General features: G+C 41.1%; 1 protein-coding gene across 1 annotated transcript; it reads left to right on the top strand.

The window, feature by feature from the left end:
• Positions 1-9,116: 9,116 nt before the first annotated feature.
• LOC101007636 (heterogeneous nuclear ribonucleoprotein A1-like) lies at positions 9,117-10,473 on the top strand. Its single transcript, XM_031661107.1, has one exon. It carries the CDS (start codon positions 9,173-9,175, stop codon positions 10,133-10,135), a length of 963 nt encoding a protein of 320 aa, XP_031516967.1. The 5' UTR covers positions 9,117-9,172; the 3' UTR covers positions 10,136-10,473.
• The last annotated feature ends 3,141 nt before the right edge of the window (positions 10,474-13,614 follow it).

The raw sequence follows: 13,614 nt of genomic DNA, 5'->3' as shown, positions 1-13,614 counted from the left end.
GCCATAAATAAATGTGTGCAGCACTGTGACATGTTCGTGATGGCTTTGACATCCAAGCTGAAGGTTTTGGGTTTTGGAATGAGGGCAAGGAGCACCTGGCCCACCCAGGGCAGAAAACCACTTAAAGTGTTCTTAAACCACAAACAATAGCATGAGTGATCTGTGCCTTAAGGACATGCTGGTGCTGCACATAACTAACAAGAGCCCATCCCTTTATTTTGGCTCATCTCTTTGTTTCCCATAAAGAATACTTTAGTTAATCTATAATCTGTAGAAGCAATGCTTATCACTGGCTGGGTGTCAATAAACATGTGGGTGAATCTCTGTTTGAGGCTGTCAGCTCTGAAGTCTGTGAGACCCCTGATTTCCCACTCCACACCCTATATTTCTCTGTGTGTGTTTTAATTCCTCTAGCACTGCTGGGTTAGGGTTTCCACGACTTAGGTGGTCTCAACAGGTCTCAAATCCATTTTGAATGCTTTCATTATTAAAACAAAATGTGGTCTACAAAGACAGAAAGTGGGTTCCTGGCCCATGCAGTGGCTCACACCTGTAATCCTAGCACTTTGGGAGGCTGAGGTGGGCAGATCACTTGTGGTCAGGAGATCAAGACCAGCTTGGTCAACAGGGTGAAACCCTGTCTCTACTAAAAAAAACAAAAATTAGCTTGGCGTGGCAGTGGGCACTTGTAGTTCCAACTACTCGAGAGTCTGAGGATTGCCTGAACCCAGGAGGCAGAGATTGCAGTCAGCTGAGGTCACACCACTGCACTCCAACCTAGGTGACACAGTGAAATGCCAACTGAAAAAAAAAAAAAAAAAAGATGAAGAAGAAAGGAAAAGAAGGAGAAGGAGAAGGAGGAAGGAAGAAGAGGAGAAGGAGGACAAAGGAAGAGAAGAATGAAGGAAGAAATGAGAAGAAAGAGGAAGGAGGAGGAGGAAGAGGAAGAAGAAGAAAAAAGAAAAGAAAGAAGAGGAGGAAGAAGAAGAATAAAAAGGAAGAGAAGAAGAGGAAGAGGGAGGAGAAGGAGGAGAAAAAGAAAGAAGAGGAGGAGGAGGAGGAGAAGAAAAAGAAGAAGGAGAGAAGAAGAAGAAGGAGAAGAAGAAGGAGGGGGAGGAGGGAGGAGGTGGGAGGAGAAAAAGAGGAAGAAGAAGAAGGAAGAAGAAGGTGGTGGTGGAGGAGGAGGAGGAGGAGGAGAAGGAGGAGGAGGAGGAGGAGTAGGAGAAGGAGAAGGAGAAGAAGAAGAAGGAGAAGGAGAAGGAGAAGGAGAAGAAGGAGAAGGAGAAGGAGAAGGAGCAGCAGCAGCAGCAGGAGGAGGAGGAGGAGGGAGGAGGAGGGAGGAGGAGGAGGGTGGAGGAGAGGAGGAAGAAGAAGAAAGCAAGAAGTGGGAAGGAAGAAGAAGGAGGAGGTGGAGGAGGAAGAGGAAGAAGTAGAAGAAGGAGGAAGAGAAGGAGGAGGAAGTGATGAAAAGGAAATTGTGTGGACCCAGGAGAAAGAAAATAGAAGAGAAGGATGGATAAGAATATCACATCAAAATGAACATCACAGAAGAAAGGACTGGAATGCAAAGTAGTTGGGACTATAGGTGCACGCCATCACACCCAGAGAAGGGCTCTCTTTTTTATTTTAATAAAATAAATTTAACATCATATTATTGATGGGAGGTAGGGTGGAAAATGTTTTAGAAATACATGCTGTTAACCAACCAAGGAACTATTGGGAAAAAAGAATAAAAACTAGGAAAACAACAACAATAACGAAATGTGGTGTTTCCAAACATGTCTCTATCCATGTTTCTGGTTTTGTAAAATGGATTACTGAACTCGGACATTTTCCATACAATTGACAAGTGGTGTGTTACTAAATCACTTAAATCTATCAAGTTTTGTATGAGTTTATGGCCATAAACAGAGACTAATACAATGACTCAAAATTCCCATTCCACATAGGGAATATAAAGAGACAGGAATACTCAGTACGGAAAGACATCATAATGGGAAATAACTAAAACAGAGTAGTGGCACTGGGGAAAGTGAAGACCTACATTTTTGTCAGGTGTCTCTGTATTCATGCCTGGATTTTTAAGGCCATTTCCCAGCAAACACTTTATCTCCTATAGGATACTTCTGGGTTTTTTTTTTTTAATGTGGCATTTTGTAGCCTCCGTGACAGCAACACAAACATCCTAACCACTGCAAAATAAACATGCATACATACACACACATAGACACAAACAAACAACCGTTTATCCTATCAGTTGGGCATCTTCCATAAACAAATTCACTCTCCCTTGATGAACTTGATTTGCAAGCCCCAAACCAGATAAGGTGTAAGTTAAGAAGAGAGCCTGCTGGCGCAATGGTACCCAGTGGTCTCTGTAGATACGTTTCTCTTCCTGGTAAAATCTCAGCAGGCACAGAGTGCAACAAAGAAGGGCAACCATTGCAGTGTCTCTGCCTCCCTCACAGGCTCTTCTGCATTCTTTCTCCAGCACTGTTTCTCTTTTTGAACAACTCAATATTTACGACTTTTGGGGCACATTTTCACAGGTACACATAAGAGATGTTTTTATGTATCTTGTCTCCCCCAGGGCTCTCTTGTGAACACTGTATAAGCAGGCACACAAAATGATGAACAAAGTGTACCCAGGACCCCTTTGAGAGAGAGCTGATCCCAGGCATGGGCAAGAGAATGATAAGACAAGCCTGGTGCATCCCATCCAAGACAGGCAAATTAATCTGTGGGACTCCTTAACCTTCCACTGCCCTAGTGAGGGACTAAGTGGCAAAGTTGTCTGGACTTCCCGGATCAATACGGACTTCCCCAAGGGGACTTTCCCCTAAGCCAAAATAAGTTACAGCTGCAAGCTAAGGGATTGAAACCTCAACAAATCATATATGGAGTTTAAGCTGTAGCTGCAGCCTGATGTTTTTAACCAGTCAGGTCCTTCAACCCACAAGCAGATAGAAAATACGCTAATTATATACAATGGAAAAAGGACAAAGGGAGAGGTCATAAGGGGATATAAGCATAAGACACCCAAACCAGAAATAGCAACCCTTTAGAAACCCTTCCATTGCGTGGAAGCTTTAATTTCACTTTCACTTTACTTTCTCTTTTGTTTTAATAAATCTTGCTGCAGCACACTCTTTGAGTCTGTGCATTTCTCTAATCCAGCTTTAGCACATGCCACTACAGTCCACCACTTCATTCCTTGAAGCTTGTGAGACCACAAACCCTTCCATAGAGAAAAATGTTTGATTGGAAGAAGACTTGTCATCTTACTAGCCACAAACCAATCGCTTGATTGATCAACTTTGAGTCAAAAGGTTTGGGATGAGAAAGGGGAGTCACAGCATCAAAATGATCAAGTCAGGAACAGAAAAGCAAACATTGTGCATTCACTCATAAGTAGGAGCTAAGCTATAGGATGCAGAGGCATAAGTATGACATGGTGGAGTTTGGGGGGTCCGGGGAAGGGTGGGAAGGGGGTGACAGATAAAAGATTACAAATTGGGTGCAGTGTATACTGCTTGGGCAATGGGTGCACCAAAATCTTACAAATCACCACTAACGAACTTACTCATGTAATTAAATATCACCTATTTCCCAATGACCTATGGAAATAAAAATATTTTTTAAAAAAAGACCTTATGTGTGCTTGAAACTTGACAGTTGCCAGCATTTTGCAGTCACTCAGACCTCACTGCACATCCATAAAATAGTCTTCTTTTCTCATTATACATATGAGGAATGCAGGAGTGACAAGATTCTGATCCAGCTCATCTGACTCTACAATTCATGCTCTGAGCTCCCCCACTCCCCTAATCCTCCACAGCTATACTCTTCCCCTTCCTGGCCAGGCAGGATTTGGGAGAAGGCCTTCTAAAAACACACTGCTCCTTCCGGGTATTGGTCCACTAAATCCTTTACCTTACTCTGCCCTATCCCTCTAAGAAGCAACCCCCATTCTGCTGATGATATTCTATCTCCAGTAGACCTCACAAGGTCTGAAATGGACAAAGGGTGTGTGACCCATGTTACAGTCAACACTTTATCTCCTTCCCATTGTGCAAGCCCCGGCCCACAATCATTTTCATTCTCTGAAACTCTACTTTTCTATTTGAAATGTGAAGTGACTTGAGACAGAGTCTCACTCTGTTGCCCAGGCTGGAGTGCAGTGGCACCATCTGGGCTCACTGCAAGTTCCGCCTCCCCAGTTGCCGCCATTCTCCTGCCTCAGCCTTCCAAGTAGCTGGGACTACAGGCGGCCGCTGCCATGCCCGGCTAATTTTTTGTATTTTTAGTAGAGACGGGGTTCACCACATTAGCCAGGATGGTCTCGATCTCCTGACCTCATGATCCACCTGCCTCGGCCTCCCAAAGTGCTGGGATTACAGACATAAGCCACTGTGCCTGATAAAAGTTTTATTTTTCTAACCATTACTTTGGAGAAGAAAAGGGCAGGGAGATGATGGTGATGGATGTGGTCAACGGTGGGGATTGGAATAGGTATTGGTCCCATTCCTCAGCCTCTGATTCCAACTGCTGTACCATCTAAAACTCATGTCGAATTCTCACAGAGGCCAACATTCCAGAAAATGCCAGTCCTCATCTCTCCAACCATGCTTGCTAAATCATCGTTGAGAGGAGCAACTACAAATACTCCTAGGGCCAAACCCTGGAAGAATCCCAGCAATGTGCTGACATATCAAACATACCCAAGAATTTTCCTTGATGACCATAAATACCATACCATTCTGGACAACTCATATTTACATCTCTATTCCTCACTGTTTCTAAGTCAGAGACTTCAGGTATCCACCAGTCTATTTAGTAGCTCCCCTTGATAATCTCACAGGCTTAAAGTTATTATGCCCCAAATGAATTTTAACAGGGTTTCCCTTTATCCTGCCAGGAAAATCCCAGCTTCTCCTCCAATTGCCTTCATCTAAATAACTAGTCTTTCTCCGCATTTTCCTAAGAAACTGGCATCGAAACAGATTTTCCATCTCCCTTGCTTCTTGTATCCAACCCTGACCAATTTTACCTCTCATCTCCCTAAATCCATCTGCCTCACTCTGCCTTCGGTGCAGCCTCACCTGCCTGAATTAGTGCATTTGTTTCAGAACCAGACTCCCATTTTCCATTCTCAGCCTTCTTCAACGGTCCCAAAAATACCTTGGGTCAAATCACGCCCCTCCCCCTGCCCCTGCTTATAACCTCTCTGCTTCCATCAGTGCACTTTATACAGAATATAAAGTGATCCTCTAAGACCCTGTCACCAAGTGTCTTATCATGATATAGCAGCTTCTTAAACTTTCCTAAAGGTACCAAATAATTTTTTGCCTCAGTGCCATTGCACCTGCTCTTCCCTTTACCTAGAAAACCCTACTACTCTTTGAAAGTTCATATCCTCAGAGCACTTTTGCAATAATTCCTACCTTCTTTCTTAGCCTAGTACCCTATTTTCCTGAAATCACATGATACAATGCATACTAATTGAGCAAATGCTGCCTTCGTTACTTTTTTAAGTCTTTCTCTGTTAAGTATACTAATTCTGCTCCATGAAGGACAGAGTCTATGCCTATATGAGTAGCACCTTGCATAAGAAGCTCTGGCATATAATAAGCAAACACAAGAATGTTTTTAAAAAGCAAATGAGTAAATGGCTGAGTTGATTATGTTAAACAGGAGAAATCGGTTAGCTATCAGAATTTATTCATTCACTAAATGTTTATACCATACCCCAGTATGTCACAGGAAGGCAAAAGTATTTCCCATAATATTTAAGTGTTTATAATTCATGAGGTGATGTAAAGGCACCTGTTACATATGAGAGTAACTCATTCCAGAGGAAAGAAAACTGAAATACTAGATTCTCACAAATACTTCCATTTTTCATCTTATGATATATTTATAAAAGTTTATATAATATGCCCTAAGGAAAGTGGTTTTTATTTCCATAAATAAAAGTTGCTTCATTTAAATATTTCATGTTCAAATATATTTTCAAGACAACCAGGTCAAAGCATGTGAAAGTCAGATAAAACAATATCTGTAGAAAGGTTCAGATTTCTCTTCTGGTTATTACTGAGGAATACAATGCTAAATTAACTTTCTGAAAAATAATTTCCTGTTCATTTAAAACAAAAATAAATGAACATCTTTCTGATGCCCCAGTATTGATTATGCAGGGAAGAACGCTTGAGCTAATACCCAGATCCACCACGAGTTACCTGTGTTTTCACATCTTAGGATCTTGATATATCTACCTGCTAGAAAACCTAGATTTTGTCAAATCAATCAACATTTATACATAACTTAGTTAATAATGTGGCATATTTTTGGTGTGTATGTGTGTGTATGACCTTGTATATGGCATCATCATATATGGATACTATATATACTATATAGTATGCTGCATTATATATATTCCACATATATAATTATATATATTACACGTACTATATAAAATATATATAATATGGGTTGGACATGCTTGCTTTAAGGCCTTAGGAAACCAGAAGGTTAAAAGTCATGTCTGCCATACCTCCTGCCATGTCTTCTTTCTATACAATCTACTTTATCTACTATAACAACAAATCCTCATTTCCACAGTCCACTATTGATGGAAGTCATTTTTTTCAAATATGATTAAAAATGCATTATGTGAGCCAGTGAAGGAAGTCCAGAAATAGTCTAGTTTGTCTGGGCTCCTGTACATCCTATACAAGAAATGAATTTTGCAAAATCTCAAAGCTGTAAATTTGGCACCTCTCAATTAGCACAAATATCCTTTTAAACATTAAGAAGACAAAGAGACTCCTAAGTATTTTGTCACATAATGTATTCCACATTTCCATAGGCATCTGAAAACAGTGGACTGTGTTGCAGGTGCAGATGAAAATAGTGGTTGGTCTTAACCATCTATGCAATGAAATCATTAAGATATTTAAACATAGGAAGCCCATTTCATGGTCTCCAAAACTTACGCTTCTATTTCAACTATCCAGTGTAGAAATTGTTGAGGGGTCTCTCTTTGGGTGCCCTAATTCTTTTTTTCAATTTTTAAGTTTCAGGGCACATGTGCAAGATATGCTGGCTGGTTACACAGGTAAACAGGTACTATCGTGGTTTGCTACACCCATCAACCCATCACCTAGGTATTAAACCCTAGATGCATTAGTTGTTTATCCCAATGCCCTCCCTCTCCCTACCATACCCTGCAACAGGCCCCAGTGTGTGCTATTCCCCTCCCTGTTCAGTTCCCAATTATGAAAGAGAACATAAGGTGTTTGGTTTTCTGTTCCTGAGTAAGTCTGCTGAGAATAATGACTTCTAGCTCCATTCATCTCCCTGCAAATGACATGATCTTGTTCCTTTTTATGCCTGCACAGTAGTCCATGATGTATATGTACAACATTATTTTTATCCAGTCCATGATATATTTCTCTCTTCATAACAACATTAGCAAAATGTTGTTAAGACTGTCTTTTATGAAACGCAAATGGCCAGCTAGCTACCTTTATTTTGTACAGCCAGCAAATAACTGAATTTTAGTATTGGGTTCCTATACATCTCATTTCATATCATATACTTTGATTTCTCTCCAAATTACCTCATTTGGTCAGGATAACATAATTAATGTTTAACTAAAGACATCCTCAAATATTCTTTTTAAAGTAGAAGCTAAAGGAAAACTAAGACACAAGCATTATGTTATCTTTAATTGCATAAGCTAATCTGAGTGAAATGGTCTTCCCAAATATGAAAAATAAAATGACTTGATACATGTCAAAAAAGGGCACATCATCTCTCAAAAAGTCCTGTTTAAGTGTGAAGGGAAGGGGGTGAAGTTCTGCTTTACTTTAATGAGATGTCCCTATAAAAATACGATCTATGAATTCGTAGATACTGTCACATAAAGACCTGGACTCCACCCATGTAGCAGGTCACGTGCTAGCCAGTTTTCTTTTTAAAATATACAAGGGTTCATGCTACACATTGTTATGACAAACAAATAAATCACCCCACTTTTCTCACCTTTAAAATAGAGAGCTTCTATGGTTTACAGTTTTGCAAAAATTAAATGAGACAATTTATGACAAACCATTTGTGGATCGTGGAGTACTCCACAAACAGCTGAGTACTGTTACTAACAGTATGACTTCAGTAACAATTATAACCTGAGAAACATAGAGCCTGTCTATGGCAAAGAAATCTAGAATCTGTGGTATCTCATTCAAAGAAATGTGTTTTCATAGGAATATCACTTTCGTGCTCCCAGTCCTCCTTAACTTTTCCCTCTCACCTGAGAGCACGCTGCCTGATAGAACCAAATGTCAGCAGTGACAGTGGGGAATGCTCTAAGTTGGTGCTGCCTAATATTGCAGCTTCTAGCTACCTAGGACATTCAGCACATGAAATGTGACAAGTGCAGTTTCTCACTGTCGCCACTGTTGACATATTGGGTTGGTGGTTCCTTGTGATGGTGGCTGTTCTGTGCATGGTAATGCTATCATGCAGCATGTCGAGCTGCAACCTGAGCCCCCCACTAGATACCAGTGATGCTCTCACCACTGTTGACATATTGGGCCGATTGTTCCTTGTGATGGTGGCTATTCTGTGCATGGTAATGCTACTATGCAGCATGTTGAGCTGCATCCCTGAGCCCCCTACTAGATACCAGTAGCACCTCTTCCCTGGTAGTGACAACTGAAAATGTCTCTAGACATTGCCAGATATTCCCTTGGGGACAAAATCACCTCTGGTTGAAAACCTCTAGGCTACAGATATGGAGAATTTTCATTGTATTAATTTAAGTAAATTTAGAATTGAATACCAAATGTGACTGATATCTACTTATCGAACCGAATTGCTTTAAAATGTACTGAGATTCAAAAGATAAATGTTCAAGGGATGAATGCCCCCTTCTTCATGATGTGTTTATTTCACATTGCATGCCTGTATCAGAACATCTCATGTACCCCATAAATATATATACATTTACTATGTACCCACAAAAACTTAAGGAAATAAAAACTTAAAAAGAAAATTTACTGAGATTGTTTTTCTAAAACAGATACAACAGTTAAGAAATACGTTGGAGCTTTCTGCCCGTGGATGCCGCCGAAGAAGCATCATTAAAGTCTCTCTTCTCCCTGCCGTCATGTCTAAGTCAGAGTCTCCTAAAGAGCCCGAACAGCTGAGGAAGCTCTTCATTGGAGGGTTGAGCTTTGAAACAACCGATGAGAGCCTGAGGAGCCATTTTGAGCAATGGGGAACGCTCACGGACTGTGTGGTAATGAGAGATCCAAACACCAAGCGTTCCAGGGGCTTTGGGTTTGTCACATATGCCACTGTGGAGGAGGTGGATGCAGCTATGAATGCAAGGCCACACAAGGTGGACGGAAGAGTTGTGGAACCAAAGAGAGCTGTCTCAAGAGAAGATTCTCAAAGACCAGGTGCCCACTTAACTGTGAAAAAGATATTTGTTGGTGGCATTAAAGAAGACACCGAAGAACATCACCTAAGAGATTATTTTGAACAGTATGGGAAAATTGAAGTGATTGAAATCATGACTGACCGAGGCAGTGGCAAGAAAAGGGGCTTTGCCTTTGTAACCTTTGACGACCATGACTCCGTGGATAAGATTGTCATTCAGAAATACCATACTGTGAATGGCCACAACTGTGAAGTTAGGAAAGCCCTGGCAAAGCAAGAGATGGCTAGTGCTTCATCCAGCCAAAGAGGTCGAAGTGGTTCTGGAAACTTTGGTGGTGGTCGTGGAGGTGGTTTCGGTGGGAATGACAACTTCGGTCATGGAGGAAACTTCAGTGGTCGTGGTGGCTTTGGTGGCAGCCGTGGTGGTGGTGGATATGGTGGCAGTGGGGATGGCTATAATGGATTTGGTAATGATGGAAGCAATTTTGGAGGTGGTGGAAGCTACAATGATTTTGGCAATTACAACAATCAGTCTTCAAATTTTGGACCCATGAAGGGAGGAAATTTTGGAGGCAGAAGCTCTGGCCCCTATGGTGGTGGAGGTCAATACTTTGCAAAACCACGAAACCAAGGTGGCTATGGCGGTTCCAGCAGCAGCAGTAGCTATGGCAGTGGCAGAAGATTTTAATTAGGAAACAAAGCTTAGCAGGAGAGGAGAGCCAGAGAAGTGACAGGGAAGCTACAGGTTACAACAGATTTGTGAACTCAGCCAAGCACAGTGGTGGCAGGGCCTAGCTGCTACAAAGAAGACATGTTTTAGACAAATACTCATGTGTATGGGCAAAAAACTTGAGGACTGTATTTGTGACTAATTGTATAACAGGTTATTTTAGTTTCTGTTCTGTGGAAAGTGTAAAGCATTCCAACAAAGGGTTTTAATGTAGATTTTTTTTTTTTTTTTTGCACCCATGCTGTTGATTGCTAAATGTAATAGTCTGATCGTGACGCTGAATAAATGTCTTTTTTAAAAAAAAAAAAAAAAAAAAAAGAAATACGTTGGAATGTTTAGGTCACATGTATTTTTTTCCCTCTGAAATAACTAAAGGTAAGTTAAACAATACATGCTTTCATTTTATTTCCATAATTATTTATGTGCTGGCTTTAACTCAGAGCAGTAAGAGTGTTCATAACATAGCGAGGCATAAAAAGGTACAAAAGTAATGTGAGGAAGGTGAAACCACCACAGAGGTTTTATATCCATTTCTGCCACCCAGAAAGGGAATAATGAGACAAACAGACACTGTAGGTTGTAGGGTCCAGAAATAGAGAAAAAAATGAACAGCCATGACCACCCCAAGCTGTTTCTATTGGGCTCGCCATGCTTACCCCACTCAGACAAGGTCTGGATTGTTTGCAAGCAGCAGGGATAACCTGACCAGCAAGCTCTCTATCCATCTGCGATGACGGTTTCTCATTTCCTTAGTTAGACACCGAGCCAAGGCAAAGGAACTTGAAAAAAAGTGTTTGCAAGGGTTCACCCTACACATTGAAAAGTTTACTATCACTTTGATTTGAGGAGTAAAAACAATTCCCTATCATAAGGGGACAACTGTGTTCAGTAAGGGAACCCTGTAGATTACTTAAAGTCCCAAAGTGAGTCCAAGTTCAAAGGGAATATTGTGTAAAACAAATGATCTTCCTGAGAATTGCAAAGGAGATTGAACCCCAAGTGCCTAAGGACAATAATGTCTTTGTTTCTGGTTCTACGTGTAGGGATATTGTCTGAAAGAAACAATATTCAGTATGGTGAAAAAATTAAATTTTATATTTCCTTTCCAAATACTTGGAGGGAGAATCTACTCAGTTTCTGATGCCAGGAACAGAAATTTAAAGTATGAAGAAAGAACATGAGCTTTTAAAACAAAAAGTCCTGCAATGTAGCCCCCAACCAACAAATTTTGTCAAACTTGTCCATTATTCCATCTAACTCCCAGTTTTCTATATTGCACAATGGGGAAAATTACAGCTACTTTCTTGGGTTATTGGGAGAACCCAAAAGGATCCGGAGACCAACCTGTATATGCTGCCCATTTCACATTCTCTAAACTTCAGTTCCCTTTACTGAGCATGACCAATGTTGGTGCCCAAAGGCACGGAAAACAATAAAGCTTGCTTCACCTTTTAAGGAGTTCGTGGGAGCCTGAATAGTTGTATTCTCAACAGCCTCTTTTGCCAAGGAGGCACCAAACAATCTGGGGAGAGAGACCCATGTGTTAGGCATCTGTTAGGTTCAAGAGGCTTTTACAATGGATAAATAGTTCTAAAATAATGGATTAATATATGCAGTTATTCAACCCAAGAGACCAAGGGACTGAGGACGATATCATCCCACCAACCTTCAGTTCAACAATTCAGAGTAAAAATAATAATAAAGGTTATTAAATTAAAGCTTGGCTTTAAAAGAGGTAAAGCATGCTAACAGAAATAAGGCAGACATAAAAGGATAAATATCCTGGGATTCCATTTGTATGAGGTTCTCAGAGTACTTGAGTTCATAGAGACAGAAATTACAATGATGGTTGCGGGAATGGGGGGAGTAAATCAGGCAAGTTTTAGTTTGGGAAGATGAAAAAGTTCTAGAGATGGTGATGATGGTTGCACAACAATATGAATGTGGCTCATTCCACAGAACCACACACTTAAAAGACTGGAATGGTAACTTTTTAATGGAAGAAGAAGAAAGGAATGAGGAGGAGGAGGAGAAGGAGGAGGAGGAGGACGAGAAGAAGAAGAAGAAGGAGGAGGAGGAGGAGGAGGAGAGAAAAGAAGAAAAAAGAAGAATAAGAAGAGGAAGAAGAGGAGGAGGAGAGAAAGGAGAGGAAAGAAGAAGAAAAAAGAGAAGAATAAGAAGAGGAAGGAGGAGGAAGCAGAAGCAGAAGCAGAAAGGAAGAAAAAGAAGAGGAGGAGGAGGAGAGAGGAGGAGGAGGAGGGAGGAGGAGGAGGGAGGAGGAGGGAGGGGGAGGAGGAGGGAGGAGGAGGAAAAGAGGAAGAAGAAGGAGAAGGGGAAGAAGAACTGCATGTTTACATGGAGCTCCCAGCCACAAGGCACATGCTTGGGCACATGCACACACACACATTTCACATGGTCCTTTCCCTCAAGACAGGAGAGGCCAGTAGAGAAAAGCAGTCCTGAAAATATGCCCCTCTTTGGTTGGCATGCACCTCTGCTTTTGCTTGACTATAGAATTAGTAAGGAGAGTAAATCAGAGAAGAGCCAGCATTCCATTGCTGTAGGTATTGTGCTTAAAGACACTCCCTCTTTGCTCCTGTGCCCACCTGCAATAGTTTAAAACATTCCATTTCTCTTGGGGCCACGTCCAAGGGACTTTTCTGATAGATGAACAAACTGCTACCTATCCAGAGACTTATCCCCACCAACATAAATAAACTTCTGTGCTGGAAACATTGTCTCCTTTAATTTTAAGATCCTGGAACCCAGCTTCTCTGAAGGAATTTTAGCTTGTGGTGAAGTCAAATAAACTCCTGGTTTGAGGCACAGAATAATTTCCATTAGGAACAAAACTAAATAAACAACAGTGGCTACACACAGTAGGATGGAACGTTCACTCAGCCATGTGTCAGGAGGACCTTCACGTCTAATTAGTAATGTAGTTGTAGATAAGGTGCCACACCCATGAGCTTCAGTATTCACAATTCTGTCAGTTAGACTTGCTACTCAAAATGTGGTTCTTGGACCCTGCAGCCTCAGATCACCTGGGACCTTGTTGGAAATGCAAAGCCTTCAGACTCACACAGATGGCTGAATTTGAATCTGCATTTGCACAAGATCTCCAGGTGATGCACTTTAAGGTTTGAAGAAATTTGATCTAGGTCAGTCGTCCCTCAAATGCAGGTCTGAGCACAAAGGTGCATCATATTATGTTGTGTGGCCTGGCACCAGTAATTTGTGATCTATAATAGCAAAAACAGCTAAAAATGGCAAATATTTTGGGGCAGATTTTTAAATTACTAATCTAAAGCATGAATCTCACACATATAAACCTCTATAAAATTCTCTAATTGAGAAAACAAGTGGAAAGTAAGGGAGGAGATACAGACAAAGTCAGAGAGTTGATTGGCTGAACCAATTAATAAAGCCAAGACATT

Source organism: Papio anubis, chromosome Y (genome assembly GCF_008728515.1).
Source record: "Papio anubis isolate 15944 chromosome Y, Panubis1.0, whole genome shotgun sequence".
In the NCBI taxonomy this organism is placed as follows: Eukaryota; Metazoa; Chordata; class Mammalia; order Primates; family Cercopithecidae; genus Papio; species Papio anubis.
The sequence above is the reverse complement of the archived record's forward strand: the minus strand, read 5'-3'. Positions and strand labels throughout refer to the sequence as shown.

Coding starts and splice junctions, on each gene's coding strand:
- LOC101007636 (XM_031661107.1), top strand. CDS start 9,173: ATGTCTAAGTCAGAGTCTCCTAAAGAGCCCGAACAGCTGAGGAAGCTC.